Source organism: Elephantulus edwardii, unplaced genomic scaffold (genome assembly GCF_000299155.1).
Source record: "Elephantulus edwardii isolate Elephantulus edwardi_28Jun2011 unplaced genomic scaffold, EleEdw1.0 scaffold00013, whole genome shotgun sequence".
NCBI lineage: Eukaryota > Metazoa > Chordata > Mammalia > Macroscelidea > Macroscelididae > Elephantulus > Elephantulus edwardii.
This window is the reverse complement of record NW_006399763.1, coordinates 3984305-4000100: the sequence shown is the minus strand read 5'-3', so window position 1 is coordinate 4000100 and position 15796 is coordinate 3984305. Positions and strand designations below refer to the sequence as shown.

At 40.5% G+C, this 15796-nt stretch overlaps 1 protein-coding gene across 1 annotated transcript in view; it reads left to right on the top strand.

The window, feature by feature from the left end:
* The first annotated feature begins 320 nt into the window (after positions 1-320).
* The window catches only part of SOBP (sine oculis binding protein homolog (Drosophila)), a 213792-nt gene continuing 198316 nt past the window's right edge, over positions 321-15796 (top strand). The window contains exon 1 of the mRNA XM_006881232.1: positions 321-416. Within this exon, the coding sequence (XP_006881294.1) occupies positions 321-416 (96 nt within the window). The remainder of the gene's footprint in view (positions 417-15796) is intronic.

The following is a 15796-nucleotide window of genomic DNA, read 5'->3' as shown; positions in this document are numbered from 1 at the left end:
CCTCTCCGCAGGGGGAGCTCTTGCGGCCGTCCGGGAGCGGCGGCGGCGGCATCCCCGAGACTCCCCGAGCTACCTTTCCCTCTGACAGCCACTGACGTTTCTCGCCGCTAGAAGACCCCGCTTCTCAGGCGCCAGCCTTCCCTCCCCCGCGCAGCCCCAGCCCCGCCAGCTCCGCCACCTCCGCCAGCATTGCCACCATCAGCACCACCTCCACCACCACCACCTCCACCACCACCACCACCACCGCCACCGCCACCACCGCCACCACCGCCGGCCGCGGCAGCAGCCATTTCATCGCCACAGAAACCAGACACAAAAACATGGCAGAAATGGAGAAAGAGGGGAGACCTCCGGAAAACAAGAGGAGCAGGAAGCCCGCTCACCCAGTGAAAAGGGAGATCAACGAGGAAATGAAGGTATGTTTGTGGCTCGCGGGCTGGGGAGCCGGCGCTCGCTCTTCTGCCCGCTCCCCTCGGGCGATGGTGTGGATTGGGGTCCCGGGGAGCGCTTGTCAATTTCGGTAGGATGCTCGGGCGCCTCAGCTCCTCCTCCAGGTTCAAAACCGAGGCCAACGCGCGGGTTGCATCCCGGGGATTTGCCTCCCTCAGATTTGATGGGGTGGGGGGGAGAGGACGATGGGAAACCTCATAAGGATTTAACCTCCTAAAACCCAGGTTGGCATTGACGCGACTCAGACGAGGGGTTCCGGGGCGCCAGTGTCGGGTGGGCACGGTGAAGAGGGTTTCGGTGGGCGGTGTAGTCCCCCCCTTCTGGAACCATCCTTCGGATGGTTCAAAGTTAGGAGCACCCCGAGAGCGCGGGGATCCACTCGCTCCCCGCCCATCCCCGTGACCCCGGGGACCGGTTTCCCTCCGGGTACCCCGCTGTGCCGGCGTAAAGGAGCTGTCAGTGCCCGGGCCGCTCGGCTCTGGGTACCGTCCCGGCGGCCAGCCCTCCTCGCCCGCCGCCTCCGGCTTCTTGCCCGCGGCTGCCTCACTTCCCGGCTCTTCAAACCCCGGCCAGCCCGGCTGCGAGATCGCGGTGTGAGGGGCGCCTGTCTCCGGGCGTCTGCCCATTGTTTGCAGAGGCCAGCCCCGTCCTCTCGGCTCCCCGCCAGGCCAGCGGTGCTCCAGAGGTGGCGAGCGCAGCAGCCTGGCGCTCCAGATGTTCGTGTTGGAGCAGTCGCACGGGAGCACCGCTCAGCTCCCGACCCCGCACCCTCTTTTTACACCCCCCACCCCGCGAAGTTGCAGCCTTTGCCCGGATGAGGATTTTATTTTGTGTTGATTTCTTGAATCTCATCTTTTGGTATTGATTTCATGAATCTTTCTCAACGTGCAGTAGACACACACACACACACACACACACACACACACGTACATATTTCCATCCATACGTTGTAAACAAGTAGCAGGTTTGGGGACTTAGTTTGCATTCGTGTAATCCTCTTGGGATTCTCCACTTTCTACATAGATTCCCTGACACTGCCAGCTGACTTGACCAGTTTGAGTTTGTCTTAAAAAAAGAATAACTGATTGAAAATGCCATGCAACCCGTTTTGACGTTTTCTTGGTAAGAATACGCATATTCTGTGTGCGTCTCTTGTATGAAGCCCACGCTTCCAGAGAGGCGTATGAATAGACATCCTATGTGTACCTAAGCGCATATTCTTAGCTTCCCTTACTCCCTAAAATGTCAGGAACAATCTGAATTTTGGAGTTAGAGTTTTTTTTATTTCTGAGTGAGCAACTTAATGCCTAAAAGCAGCAAGCTGCAGGCAGCATCAGTGAAAAGCAGAATTAAGAAGATAGCCTTGGAAATCAGTGCTATTCCTTGTCAGAAAAACCATCATTCATGGAGAGAGCGCCTGATTGTTGGTTTTTGTTGTGTTGTTTTAGTCTAATTTTTTTTTTAAAAGAGTGATAGAAGTTATCTCTTGATGCAGTGGAATTCAAACCGTCTGTAATAAAGAACCTCTCTTCTTGTTACTTTCCCCTCCCTCCCTGCATTTCCAGATTTCCCCCCCCTCATTTCATTTTAAACTGAGGAGGGGAAAGGAGAGAGGAAAAGGCCATTAGGAAACCGCTGTGTGCTCTGGCCCTTTAAAAAGCTGCTTAATGTGATCTATATGGATGGCAGCTTTTAAGTTTCATAGGTTCTAGAGTTACAAATTAGCTAATTTTAATCAAAACATGTGAAATGTTATCCCGGCTGGATATAAAGGCTGACTGTGCTCCATGCTTGGGGCCCTGGTTGTTGACTTTGGCTTTAGGCACCCTCCATGGTTTGGGAGATAGTTGTCCTTCTACAGTAGAACAGATGTTTGTCTGAACTGGTGAGGAAGAAACAAAAACAACATTGTGTGAAGGGGGAAAATTACACAATTTCTAGCCAGTGCTGCAGGACTAAGTATGGGATTAACCTTGGTGGACAGAATTTCCTCTCTTTAAAATGTTATTTATAATTTTCCCCCAAACACCGGCTACTATTTGAAGTTTTAATCCTCATCTTTTTAATCCAGAAAACATGAAATAAGAAGTTTAACCCAACAAATAATCCATTTGCCTTTAAAAGTCAGAATTTCCCCTTTGGTTTAGAACAATGTAAGAGAGCCTTGGCCAAAACCTTCAGCCATGAACTATACACCAGGCCAGCAAATCATGAAATCGAATTTATAGTGAAATTGTTTAGTAACAATTCCTATAAAATGATGGCACCAAAAGTTCTTAATTTAAAAAGTGATATCTGGAAGTCAAAAGGTAGAAGGGTTCTATTTTCCTGTTTTTAATGTTCATAGCAACATCAACAAAATCCCTCCCCAAGCCCTAAGGTATTATTACCCCTCCATCTCTTCAACTTAAAGTGTAGAGTAACCTAACTAGTTGGTTGTCCTGTGTATAAAAATGTGTGCAAGAAAATGTCATCAAGAACACAATGTGGCCTTGTGCAGCTTCATATCGGTGCCGCTGGAGCTGCCTGGCTGTGTTTGCCTTCATCTGAACGGCTTTCATCTGGACCAGTGTAAACTAAGCCTTGGTAAGTAATCACTGCCCGGCAGAAAGAAAGGAATGTATACAGCTAGCACGGCCTAAGCTGTAAAAACGGAAACCTGAGCCCCCACCAAGGATCACATATCAAGGCTTGAAGGTAGGGGAAATGAAAGGGGGAAAGAGGAGAGAGCGAATGGAAAAGTCAGCCTGGGAAGTGGAGGATCAGGAGGAGGCCCCCCTTAGGGAGATTTGGCTCAGGGATTAGGGAATTTTATCGTGGTGTACAGTGACCTACTCGGGTTTCAACACTGGTTGGATCAAGTTGCTTCTCTGCAAGCTGAAAGAAAAAGGACTGGTGTGTATGTGATTTTCCCCCCCTTAGGGTAATAGAAAGGACATTGGTACAAGTGTCTATTTTAAGTGCAGCAAATGCAGGGCACTGAAAACTAGCAACAAAATTGCCTCAGCAGAGACTTCACGATTTTCTGAGACTGTCATATTTGTATTTAAAAAAATGACTGGAGAAGACTAACTGGCTGAGGTTTAGCTGACACCAGTAATGGCTTTGGGGCTTGTCTTCATGTGGCTGGGAGCTAATGTTGGTTGCTGTTTCACTAAATCAGATATTGAGTTACATTTTCGTTATCACTGGTCTAATGTACATAGCAGTTGTAACAAATTTAAATTTGATACAATATAATTTTCTGTATGAAAAGTACATGACATGGCACTAGCTTCTTGGAGTGCATTTCAGTGAAAACATCTTCAAGTAGACAAATGAGTCTTACTATGACCTTTACAGTGTTTCTTTATTTTTCCTTTTCTTCTTCCTTCCTACATCCTGATGTTTCTTGATTAAAAACACTGATTACAGTATTTAAAATTAGTAAGCCTTAATTAATGACTAATAGAACCAAACCCATTGCCATCTAGATGATTTCAACTCAGAGTGATCCTATAAGACAAAACGGAAATACCCCACAGGGGGTCCGTAGCAGTAAGTCATTATGGAGACAGGCTGCTACATCTTTCTTCCAAGAAATGGCTGGTAGGTTCAAACTGACCATCCTTTGTTAAACAGCTGCATGCTTAACCTCTGTGCCACCAGGGTTCCAACAAATAGAAAAAAAAATTTAAAACAATTAAATGACAGTGACATTTTTATTTCCACTGCTTAATTTGTAAAGTAAATCTTATGATTCTTTAATCATATAATAAGGAGCTCTGGTGGTTTGGTGGATAAGGAGTTGTGCTAAGCACCCAAAGGCATGTGGTTGAAATCCACAGGAGAAAAATGGCTAGGCCCCTCCCATGTGATTTACAGCCTCAGAAAATCCACTGGAGCATCAGCTATGAGTTGGTTCCAACTTGACGGCAATCAGTTTGAGATTTAAAAAAAATCATATAATGATATCTAATGCAATATGTCTTTAATATACTGGTAGTTCCCATATATCAAAATAAAATGTATGTTAGGAGGAAATACCAAAATAGAGAAAGGGTCATTGCATTCAATGGTTATGTAGATGTGCATATATAGTTGGTATTCAATGGTGTAGATGTGTATATATAGTTGCACTTGAAGTGAACTGTCATCAGCAGTTGACTAGCAATAATATAATTTAAAACATTTTAAACTATGATTTAAGATAATGAGTCAGATTTTTAGTGTGTTAAAAAATTCCTGGATAAAACCAAAACGATTAGATTAAACACTCTGCCCTGGAAACTCTCTGAAGCAAGTCACAATTAATGGGCCTACAATGTTTGGATTTGTATCAGTTGCTAAACTACAGGATCATTTGTGTTAAGTGGAATGGAGTCAGTCACTTTTGCTTGAGAAGTTTGCTGCCTATAAATATTCTCAGTAAGTAATTTGTACCTAAAGTTATGCTTTAGTACTGATGCCTACTGTTGGAGTCATTCACATCTGTTAGAGTTTAGTAGTAAACTTACCACAAGATTTTCTAGTTTGGTTTCTGATGTTCTCTGTTTGGCATTAAACTTGACCTGTGTCAATTGTGTAGACAATAAAGCATGTTGGAAAGTTGAGTTAGCGAGTCCAGTACGTAAATAGCTTGGAGTTGATTTTCTTTTTTAATTTTTAAGAAAATTCGAGTGTAAAGTAGAAATGTCATTGCTTACAGTTGAAAACAGCTCATTATTAAAAAAGATATTTTTAAGTGTGACCAGGGAACTCCATCTTGGTACTGAAATGGTATGTTTCAACCTGGAAAGTGGATGAAGGAACTGATCTCACTGTGGCATTCAGAAATTTTTGGAGCAGTGGCCTGAAGTGTGCCACGTGGCAGAGCTGGGAACTGATGTTAGTTGAGACATGGCCTTTGCCCCTTGGGAGTTATACAGGATACTCCTTGGGCTTTGTCCATGGCATTGTCATCCATTGTCCTATTCAAAACTCCAGTCTCTGCCCCTCTGAGCAGGCCCTGGGAGAACTGGAGAGCACTGAATCCTGCTCTGTTCAGATTCAGTTTTCTGAGAAGAGCCTCTTTCTCCATCTGTAACTGTGAGTGTGATGTGTGATCGAGTGCAGTTCTCTAAATCTTATACGACTCACGGGTTCCAGAGACAAGGAAATGGAAAGGAACCACTTCACTTCCTCCCAAATCTGAAATAAACATTTGAACTAGTAGAAAATGAGTCTGACAGACTCATTCCCTTCTGCGTTTCCTGCCTCTGAGCTTGCCAAGCAGTGCTCTGAGAAGCCAAGCCCTGCGCTCCTTGTGTGAAAGACAGACTCAAACCAAGGGGTAACAGAGTTTAAAGGAAAAGTCAAAAACAAGGCCTCAGAAAAGGCATCTCTCAGTCAATGCGAGTGGCTCTCTGAAGAAAGGCGAGCCCCAGGTAGAGACGGTGTGTTGTTAGTGTGATCATACTTCTCATATCTTTTAAGGAAATGTGCCTTTTATTAAGGATCTTTATACATTTTATAAAAACCATTACTGGAAATCCAAGAAGATGTATCTTTTAAAAATCCCTGAAGTCTGAAATTTCCTCTTATGGAATGGGAACCCAATCACACTTAACATTCTCAAACTAATAAGATTACTGAATATTTTCCTAAAAGAGAAGGGATTAAATTACAGGGTAGAATGAAGGGAAAAAACTCAAACCCAACTACTTTTTTTTAAAAAAACAAACATAATGCTAATTGAAACATGTAAACATGTTTTAAAGCCTAAGCAATATTCATTGAATGTACATTTTAGAATCTGTAGACTGATAGGTGTTAATATCTCTTGTATAAACCAAAGGTCTATGGAGCTCCATACCCCTGTAAGACTAGTAACTTCAGTTTTGACACAGACAAGAAACAGTGTAACAAGTCTTGGTGATTTTTAGGTCAGTTCTGCAGCTGGGATAGGACACAGCTGCACACAGCTGCACACCTGCCATGCTTGCCACAATGCTAGCCTGAGGGCTCTTATCTGAAATTTCATAGCATTTGTTTGACCCTTTCAGAACATTTGATGTCCAGATAGCCAATTAAAAAGTAGGAACCTAATTGTCCATTCAGTGCCACAATAAAACAATTAAAGACCAATGATTTTATTTGTAAAGATGCCGTTTTTGTTGAACTACTTATATATAAAAAGCTACTCAATTCAGAACACATCTATAAGCAAATGAGACAAGCCAGATTTGTGTATTTGTGGGAGTATATATTACCAAGAGACCAGTCCTTAGAGAAGGATTTCATGCTTAGAAGGGTGGGGGGACAACAGAAAAGAGGAAGACCCTAGGTGAGGTGGATTGGCACAATGACAAGAGTAATGGGTGTAGGTGTGTTAGAGACAGTAAGGTTGGCTCAGGATAGAGGAGGGTTCAGAACAGTTGTACATAGGGGCACTATAAGTCACGGATGACTCGATGGCTCGTAACAACAAAAACATAACATGTCTTCTGAGTTCAGACCTGCATTATAGACAAAATGTTATGACTGAGAATGGTGCTGCAAAATGGGGTACAGTGACCATCTTCAAAGAATTTAAAGCGAAAAATGCTGTGGTTCCAGTGAAAAAGCAGAGTTCAGTGCATAAAGTCTGTATCAAGAGTGATTCTTAGGGAGCTCTGGTGGCCTAGCGGCAAGAAGCTGTGCTGGGATCCTGAAGACACACAATTCGAATCCACCAGATGCTCCACTGGAGAAGGAGGGGCAATCTCCTCCTGTGCCAGTTGGATCAGACTCAATGGTACACAACAAGAAAAAAAGAAAAAAAAAGAATGTGAATCTCTGTTGTTGTTAGGTGCTGTCAAGTTGAGCACAACCCATAGTGACCCCATGAATAATACATCTGAACCCTTGTCCTATCTGGTGCCATCCTCACAATCTCTGAAATACTTGAGCCCACCACTGTAGTCATTGTGTCAATCCTTTTGGTAGAGGGTCTTCCTCTCTTCTGATAACCCTTCACCTATACAAGCATGATATAATTTCCATGGAATAGCCTCTCCTAGAAACATACTCAAAGTATGTGGGATGACGTGTTATCTTTGCTCCAAGGAACACTCTGGCTGCACCTTCTCCAAGACATACCTGTTTTTTGCTTTTGATAGTTCATAGAATATTCCATGCTAATTTCCAGCATCATAGTTCAAAGACATCAATTCTTCTGCCATCCTTATTCATTGTCCAGCTCTCAGATGCATAACAAGTGATTGAAAAGACCATGGTCTGAATCTGACGCACCTTAGTCCTCAAACTGACATCATTGCCCCTTGATAATTTGGAGAGGTCTCTAACAGCAGACTCTCCCGGCACAGCATTTCTCCTGATTTCCTGACTGCTGCTACCAAGGGTGTCAAGGGTGTTGATTGTAGCTCCAAATGTGAATCTAATGACCCGTAATTCCATACATATTGGTGATATGCTCATGGGTCATCTGTGGAGAGTGTCTTGTCCTTACTGTACCATCTTATCCAGGGGATCCTGAATATGCAATGACTTTGCAGTCTAAAAAGGGCCCTTCAAACGTTTCTTTTGTGCTATTTAAATTTTACCTTCTTTTACTTTCTACTTTTGGTAGAACTATAAAATAAGATCTATTCACTGGGTCTGTGTTAAGAGAGGCAGCTGAGACTTAGTCCTGGACCAAGTCTGGAAATACTTGTAGAAATCTACTTTTAACCATTTATAATTCCTACTTCACTCTGGGTTTCTGAACAACATTCTGCTTCTCTTTTGAATATTTTGTTTCTTTTTTTCTTAACAAGTCCAATGATACTTAAGAACCAAGCAACCCCAGAAGTTACCAGCACAGATGGAGGTGGAAAAGAAGAGAAAATATTTCCCCCAAATAACTATGATTCTGTTTTGCATAACCTTTGCTAGCAAAGATACCTGCCCCCTTTATAAGTGGTTCAAGATTGAGAGTTTCCTTTTCTTTGAAAATATCTCTCATATGTTCTACTATCTTGGAGAATATGCGTTGGAATGTTTTGAAGTTAAGTAGCATAGCGAGCCGATCACTCTCATTGTCATTAGAACTGTGAATATGGCTGGTATCATTGACTGAGTGAGATGTTGTTGTTAGGTGCCATCGAGTCGAGCACAGCTTATAGTGACCCTGTGAACTAAAGATCTGTACCCTGTTCTGTCCTGTGCTACCCTCACACTTCCTGACACACAAGAGCCCATTGTAGCAGTCACCGTGTCAGTCCACCTGGTTGAAGATCTTCCTCTCCTCTGCTGACCCTCCATCCTTCCCAACATCATGTCCCTCTCCAAGGAATAGCACCTCCTAGCAACATGTCCGAAGTATGTGAGGCAAAGCCTCATTATTCTTGCCTCCAAAGAGCACTCTGGCTGCATCAACTCCAAGATAAATCTGTTCGTTCTCTGGGCTGTCGGCACTCTTCTCCAAGACCATAGCTCACAGGTGTCAATTCTTTTTCTGTCATCCTTATTGTCTCGAATGCATAGCCAGTAATCAGAAAGACTATGGCCTAAGTGAGACTACGTGTTAATTTGTTTTTTAATTAAAATTGATATTTTTATTTTATGAAAATAATACACAGACATGATAGGAAAAAATAAAAAATAGGGATAATCAGAAAGAAAACCAAAGCCTATAATTTTCTCATCTCTTTAAGTTACTGTTAGTGTTTTGATATATATGCCTTTTCATCTCCTTTTCTCTGTTTGATGCATAGGTTTTTTAAAAGATTTTTTAAAAAAACAAAAGAAAAATGACCTAATTGTGTACAAACTTACCTTTTAAAACTTAGCACATTGTGGATATCTTTCTATGGCAATAAAATTTATAGGATATATTTTAGGGAAAAATAGTATTCTATGATTAATTTATGTAACCAGATTCCTATTGTTTGGCACTTAGTTTATTTCTAGGAAAACAGCACTGAATAAACATTCCTGAACATGCATAGTTTTGCAGCTACAATTCCTAGAAATGAAATTGCTGAGTCAAAAGGTATGTTAGCTTTAAAAGGTTTTTTAATGCACAGGGTCAAATTACCCTTGCAAAAATTGTGTTAATTTAAATTCCCAATACTCTGGACATACTCACTAGCACCAGATATTATAATATTTTAAATTTCACCTATTTAGTTTTAGAATTTTATTTTCCTGAATTTTTGCCATTTTTCTGTATTTATGCTTCTTTTGGTATTTGTGAAAGCATCTAAATATATTGATACATTTATTGAATGTTCTGAGAGTGTAACAATATACTAGGTGAAAATTGAAAATAATAAAAGACTTTTGTCCTCACAGACTATACAGATATTAGTATAAATATGCTGGTAAATATACTTTACAGAACTGGGTGTTGAAGTAAAATGGGAATGATTTTGGGGGAGATGGAAGGCTTAGCCCTTTTCTCTTGTAGATGAGTAAGTGGAAGCTCTTTGAAAACTTTCTGCGTTCTCGGGTAGGATACAAAGCTGAAAACACTTGAGCATTGAGTTATGCAAAACCTGGTAAGAAAAAAATTCCAATCAGTGTTCCCTTGTCTTATATTTTTAAAACTGGTTGGTTGCTGTTTTCAAAATAAGCCCTTTTAAAAGACTGCAGTACTTGGGTTTCAGAGGTATTTTGAGAATTTATAATTACTGTTATTTTCAAAGTACCTTGAAGTCAACTCTTGATTATTTACCTGGTGAAATGTTCAATTATAAATCATTTAGATTGAACTTTGGCATTTGTATAGTACTTCTGCCTGAATAAAGAGAGTGTCTAATGAATGTCCTGGAAGAGGATTCCAACAAAAATAAATTTTGCCAATATTGGAGAGCTAATTCAGGAGGAATGTGGAAACTGTAAAATGTCTTGCTTTTCTACCTATCTTTCTTGGTGCTATTTTTTCCAGTTCCAAGAAGAAGTCATGTTTTTAGACTCAATATTAAGATTATCTTCATTCTTAGTGGCTGTAGAGGTGAGACAGTGGGAGTAAAGAAGTAGTAATGGTGTTAGGTATTAGAAACGTGAAACAATTGGAGTCAGATATGATGTAAAAAAAAAGAGCAGATTAAATGTTTAATTGTGAAGCATTAATACCCACATTCCATCCATATAAGTAGTTGAGAGTAAATGATCAAATCTGAGAGCAAGTGAAATCTTAATGCAAGCAGTATGCCCTGCTTGTAAGTCTCTTTATGTAAGACACTTAACATCCTAGCATACTCACTTAGCATCTCTCCGTTTGGTCTCTGGAATTGCCAGCCTCTTGGGATTCAAATCAGAAAGGATTTATAACAGAAAGAGGCCTGGTGTAAGACTCTGAAGATCTGTGTTTTAGTTTTGACTTCTTTAGGTGACTCTCATATCTGCATTTATCCTCTCTATGTTCTAATTTTTTTCTTGGGAAAGTAGGATCACCAAAAGTTTGTTGCAGAAATCAAACAACACGTAGGGTTATTGGAAGGAACTAGAGAGTTAAAGGACATGGAAACACTGTAAAGTGCTATAAGGAGTGCTAGATATTATCTTTATAATTATAGTGACCTATTTTCCAAACCCAAATTGGACCACATGGTATGAGAAAGGATTTTTGTGCCATGTCCAAGGGCGAGAGGCTGTCTGTAAAATGTAATTCAGATGCCAAAATATTGAAAGTTCTGGCGCATTTTTATAGTTTATGGGAGCAATGATAAAATATTTTAAATAATGACTGTTCAGTAAAATTCATGATGTATGACCACTATAATTATAACATGTCTTTCCAAAAGGTATTTCATTTCTCATGTGAGTAGAAGGTCTTTGATTTCACAGTATCTTAGAACTGGAAAGAACTTTTAAGAGACGTTCAGCTTCAGTCCCCCCAACTAAGGCTCTAAGACAAATGCTTAGTGCTTGTTTACCCAAGGTTTTGGCGGAAGCAGATTTCACAGCCATCCTTAGTATGGTAATCCCCTCTCCCCAAATAGTAACAAAAGGAACCCCCAAACAACAAATAATTGTTATCCAATTGAAACCTACTTATAACTGAGTCTCCAGCAGGTTTTTGGACACTATAAATGGCATGGGAGGAAGTCATCCATCTTTCTCCTGAGGAATCACTGGTGGATTCAAACTGCCAGCAAGGTTCAGCCTTAGAGTTAGCCATGCAGCTCTGCAGACTACACCATCTGTGTTAATATCCGAGCATTGGGATTTCAGAAACCTCACAACATTTTAACTTTTTTTCATCTTTATAAAAAGTGTTATAAGAAATTAATAGGAAACTTTAAAGAACAATAATACAAAAAATGTTGAAAATTAGTTGTGATATCCTCTACAAGCAGGACTTGGAAACTCTTACACACCATAAACATGAAATCCATTTCTCCTAGACTTGTTTCTTACATGGCAACTGTGACAATCTATTACATTGTTCTGAGTTAGCACAAAAATGAGGTCATAAGGAATCTGACATCAAATGTAAATCATATGTAGTAAGTAAAAAAACTTTAAGTTCTGTATTCCTGGGGATTTTTTGGTTTATTAATACAATAGTGTATAAGGCAAAACTAATTTCTTATGCTACACAAAAAGAAACAATTGACATTCATTTTCTCTCTTTTGTCTATTTCCTCTTTTCAGGAAAAGTTGGAGATCTTTGCTTGAAGCTTTATAGCCCTTTTGTTTTTATTTTTTTTTGCAGTCATATATCAAAACATTAAAGTGTTTCTCTTGATTCTCGTTGACAAGAAAGGCAGTATTGTTAAGAGTTTATTTTCACTGATATTTATAGTAGCTTAGAAATCATGGAATAGATCAAGTTTATATTGATTGTTCCATGATCCGTTGAGTATTTAGAACAAATCGCAAACTTAAAGTGATGCCTTTAAAATAACCAAATAATGTGAATTTGGTGTTATGCTCAGCTTCAGTTTTTAGCCAAATGCCTGGAACTTCTGGATGCCATCCCTGAGATTGGTTCTAAAAGGCTGAATGGATTTGCAGCTGGACTAAAACAAACAAATCTATATTCTCGGCTGGGAGATTGCTCTATGAATTATGCATCTCTAGCCTTTGTGTCACTTCAGAGGTTAGACAGAGTGTGGTGTCCAGATACAATGGTTTATAAAAGTGGTATTGGCAACCAGAGTTACTGTGCAAAAGATATTCTCTAATTGGCATGGTTATCTTACAGATTGGGGTAAATGGCACACAGACCAACCGGATGACTTGAACTTGGCTTTTAATGCTCTAAGAAATTACTTTTTTAGTGGAAGCTGTAAGCCTCATCCTTGGAGGTTTGTGCTGCCAGCCCTCTTGATGAAGGACCTCGATGTGTGTGCTTAGGGGCTGTAATTCTCAAGTCAGGCACTCAGCTCAGTGAAAGAAATGAAATGGTTGAGGAGACTACCACCTCATGAAAGGAGCCTCTTTTGATTGAGTAGGGCAGCATTTAGGCCAGTCCTCCTCAGTGGTATTCCTGAAGTCGTCAGGCTGCTTATTTATATCGATCATATCATCATTGTGCATTTATGAGAAGAATGACTTTAATGTGGACACGACCAACTATCAGAATAAATGCTTCAGTAAAGCTTGATACTTGTTACTGTTGGCCTTGTGCATGGTAACTCTGAATCAGTCTATTTAGCTTTGTGTTGTGGGTTTTTTTTTTAAAATTTTTTTAATTGCTGGTACACTATCCTGTCACAGATTGACCCAGTTGGAGCTCTAAGTTTAAATGGGTACTAAAGCAAAAACCTCTAGCAGCCTGTGGGTGGTTTGAATTGCCAAGTTTGTTTTTTGTGGAGCCAGGAGTGTAATATCTTTTCTTTTTTATGCAACCCCTGCTGAAATCTAAAGTTGTGAAATTCAAGAAATAAGGAGTGCACACATTGAGACAATACATACCCTGTGTTTAGCCTTTGTGCTTTCTTTCAGGTATATAAATTATACATCCCAGTGTAACTCAGGAATGACAGCTACTTAGAAGAAGAAGAAGAAAATATTCTGCACCCCAGAGGATACATAGGTTTTTAAGCTCAATCTAGGAGGCTCATCGTGCCTTGCTAGGCAGAGCTGTTTTAAGGCACATAAGAGCATTTAGATTATTAACACACATCTTGTTTCCAGAATCCTTTCATTGCCATGGAGTCAGAATCGGCTCATGGCTAACTTCCCATTGTGTTTCCAGGGTTATAAATGACATGGTAGGAGATTGCCCATCTTTCCCCTTTTGTCCAGGATCAGCTCGTGGTTTCAAACCACCAGAGAGGCCTTTAGGTTATCAGTGAATCCTTTACAGATTCTAGTAACAACTAGAGCTCCCTTTTCCAATTCTGCTGTTGTTGTTGTGTACTGTTGATTCGGAACTGACTCATAGCTGACCCTCCAGCAGGTTTTCAAAGACAGTAAATCACACGGAAGGAAAACTGTCCATCCTTCTCCTGCAGAGCAGCTGATGGATTTGAACTGTGTGCCTTTGGGATTCCAGCACAGTTTCTTACCACTAGGCCACCAGAGTTCTAACAGTTAATAAAGTAGTAAAAAAAAGTCACCTGATACTAAAGCTTTAAATATACTCAGCTAACCCTATTATTGTGAAACTTTGATAACTAGAACAACAAAACAATAATGATAGCACCTTACATTTGTATAGTTGTTGTCTCATAAAGTGCTTTTACACACTATCCAGAATAAGGGCTGACTAAAAGCCTTAAAAAATTATCTGGTGCTTTTGCACACCCATGTTTATCATAACTTTGTTTACAATAGCAAAAAGTTGGAAACAACCTAAGTGTCCATCAACAAACGAATGGATAGAGAAGCTGTTGTATATTCACACAATGGAATACTATGCCACATTGAAAAACAAGGAACTCATGCAATATTATTCAAAATAGTTAACCCTGGAGGACATTATGCTGAGTGAAATATCTCTGTCACAAAGGGACAAATACTGCATGGTGCCACTGTTGTAAAATGGCTCTGACATCAGGGTTGGGTAAGACTGAGAAAAAAACTGGATAAATTATGTATACTGTATTGAAACAGATGAGGGAAAGGACAGATTAGAGGCGATATATGATTGAGTATTATGGTTAGTACAGGAATCCAGAATTAAGGTTGCATAGAGAAGTGTACTCGGTGCGGGGGTGGGGGGAAGGGAGGGGGAAATTGTATACCAATGAAGGAATTGTTTTGTTTTGTTTTTTCTTTTCAAAGAGAGGAGCGAACTGTTGGGGAGGGGTGGGTAGAAAGAAAAGTGCAGCAATAAATGAATGGAATTCCAAAATCTCTGTAAATGTTTATTAAAAATAATAATAAGATCAGAAAAAAAATTAGGGTCATAAAGTTCAAAAGTGAATGATTCCGATTCCATTTAATCTTTTCAGGAATTTACTTGGAGACTTTGATTCAAATGACTTGACTTTTTTTTTTACATTTATTTAGTTATTAACTAAATTAATTGTTGTTGTTAAGTGCTGTAGAGTCAAATACAACTCATAGCAAACCTATGAACAACAGATCTGAACTCTGTCTTTCCAATACTGCCCTTATCATCCTTGGCACATTTGAGCCCATTTCCATAGACACTGTAACAATCCATCTCGTTGAAGGTATTCCTCTTCTTTGCTGATCTTCCACCTTCCCAAGCATGATATCCTTTTCCAAGGATAAGCATCTGTTAAACAAATTCTGAATATGTATGATGCAGCTTCCCCATCTCTATCTCCCAGAAACACTTGCCCTTCCTCTAAGACACATCTGTTTGTTCTTCTGGCAGCCCATGAAGTAGTCAGCACTCTTCACCAACAACACAGCTCAAATGTATCAGTTCTTCTCCTGTTGACTTTATACATTGTCCAGCTCTAAGAAGCATGGCATGTGATTGGAAAGACTTTGACTTGAACCAGTTGCCATAGTCTTATTGACTGTGGCTGCCCAAATTGTTCCCTTTCTGGGCTTATTTTAAATGTCTAGAGCTGCTTAAGATACTATGTTCTACATAAAATTAATAATGTTGTTGTGTTGTTATGTGCCATCGAGTCGCTTGAGGCTCATAGTGACCCTAGGTACAACAGCTCTAAACTCTGCTCTGTCCTGTGCCAATCTCATTGTCTCCGACACACTCATCCCAATTGCCTCAGTCACTGAATCAATCCACCTCCCAGAGGGCCTTCCCCTCCTGCACCTGCCCTCCACCTTCCCAAGCATGATGTCCTCTTCTCCAAGGACCGGTCTCTCCTTACAACTGGACCAAAGTATGTCACACTAAGTCTCAGAATCCTTGCCTCCAAGGAGCACCCGGGTTTAACCATCTCCAAGATGAATCTGTTTGTTTTCTTAGCAGTCCATGGTACCCTCAGCACTCTTCTCCAACACCAAA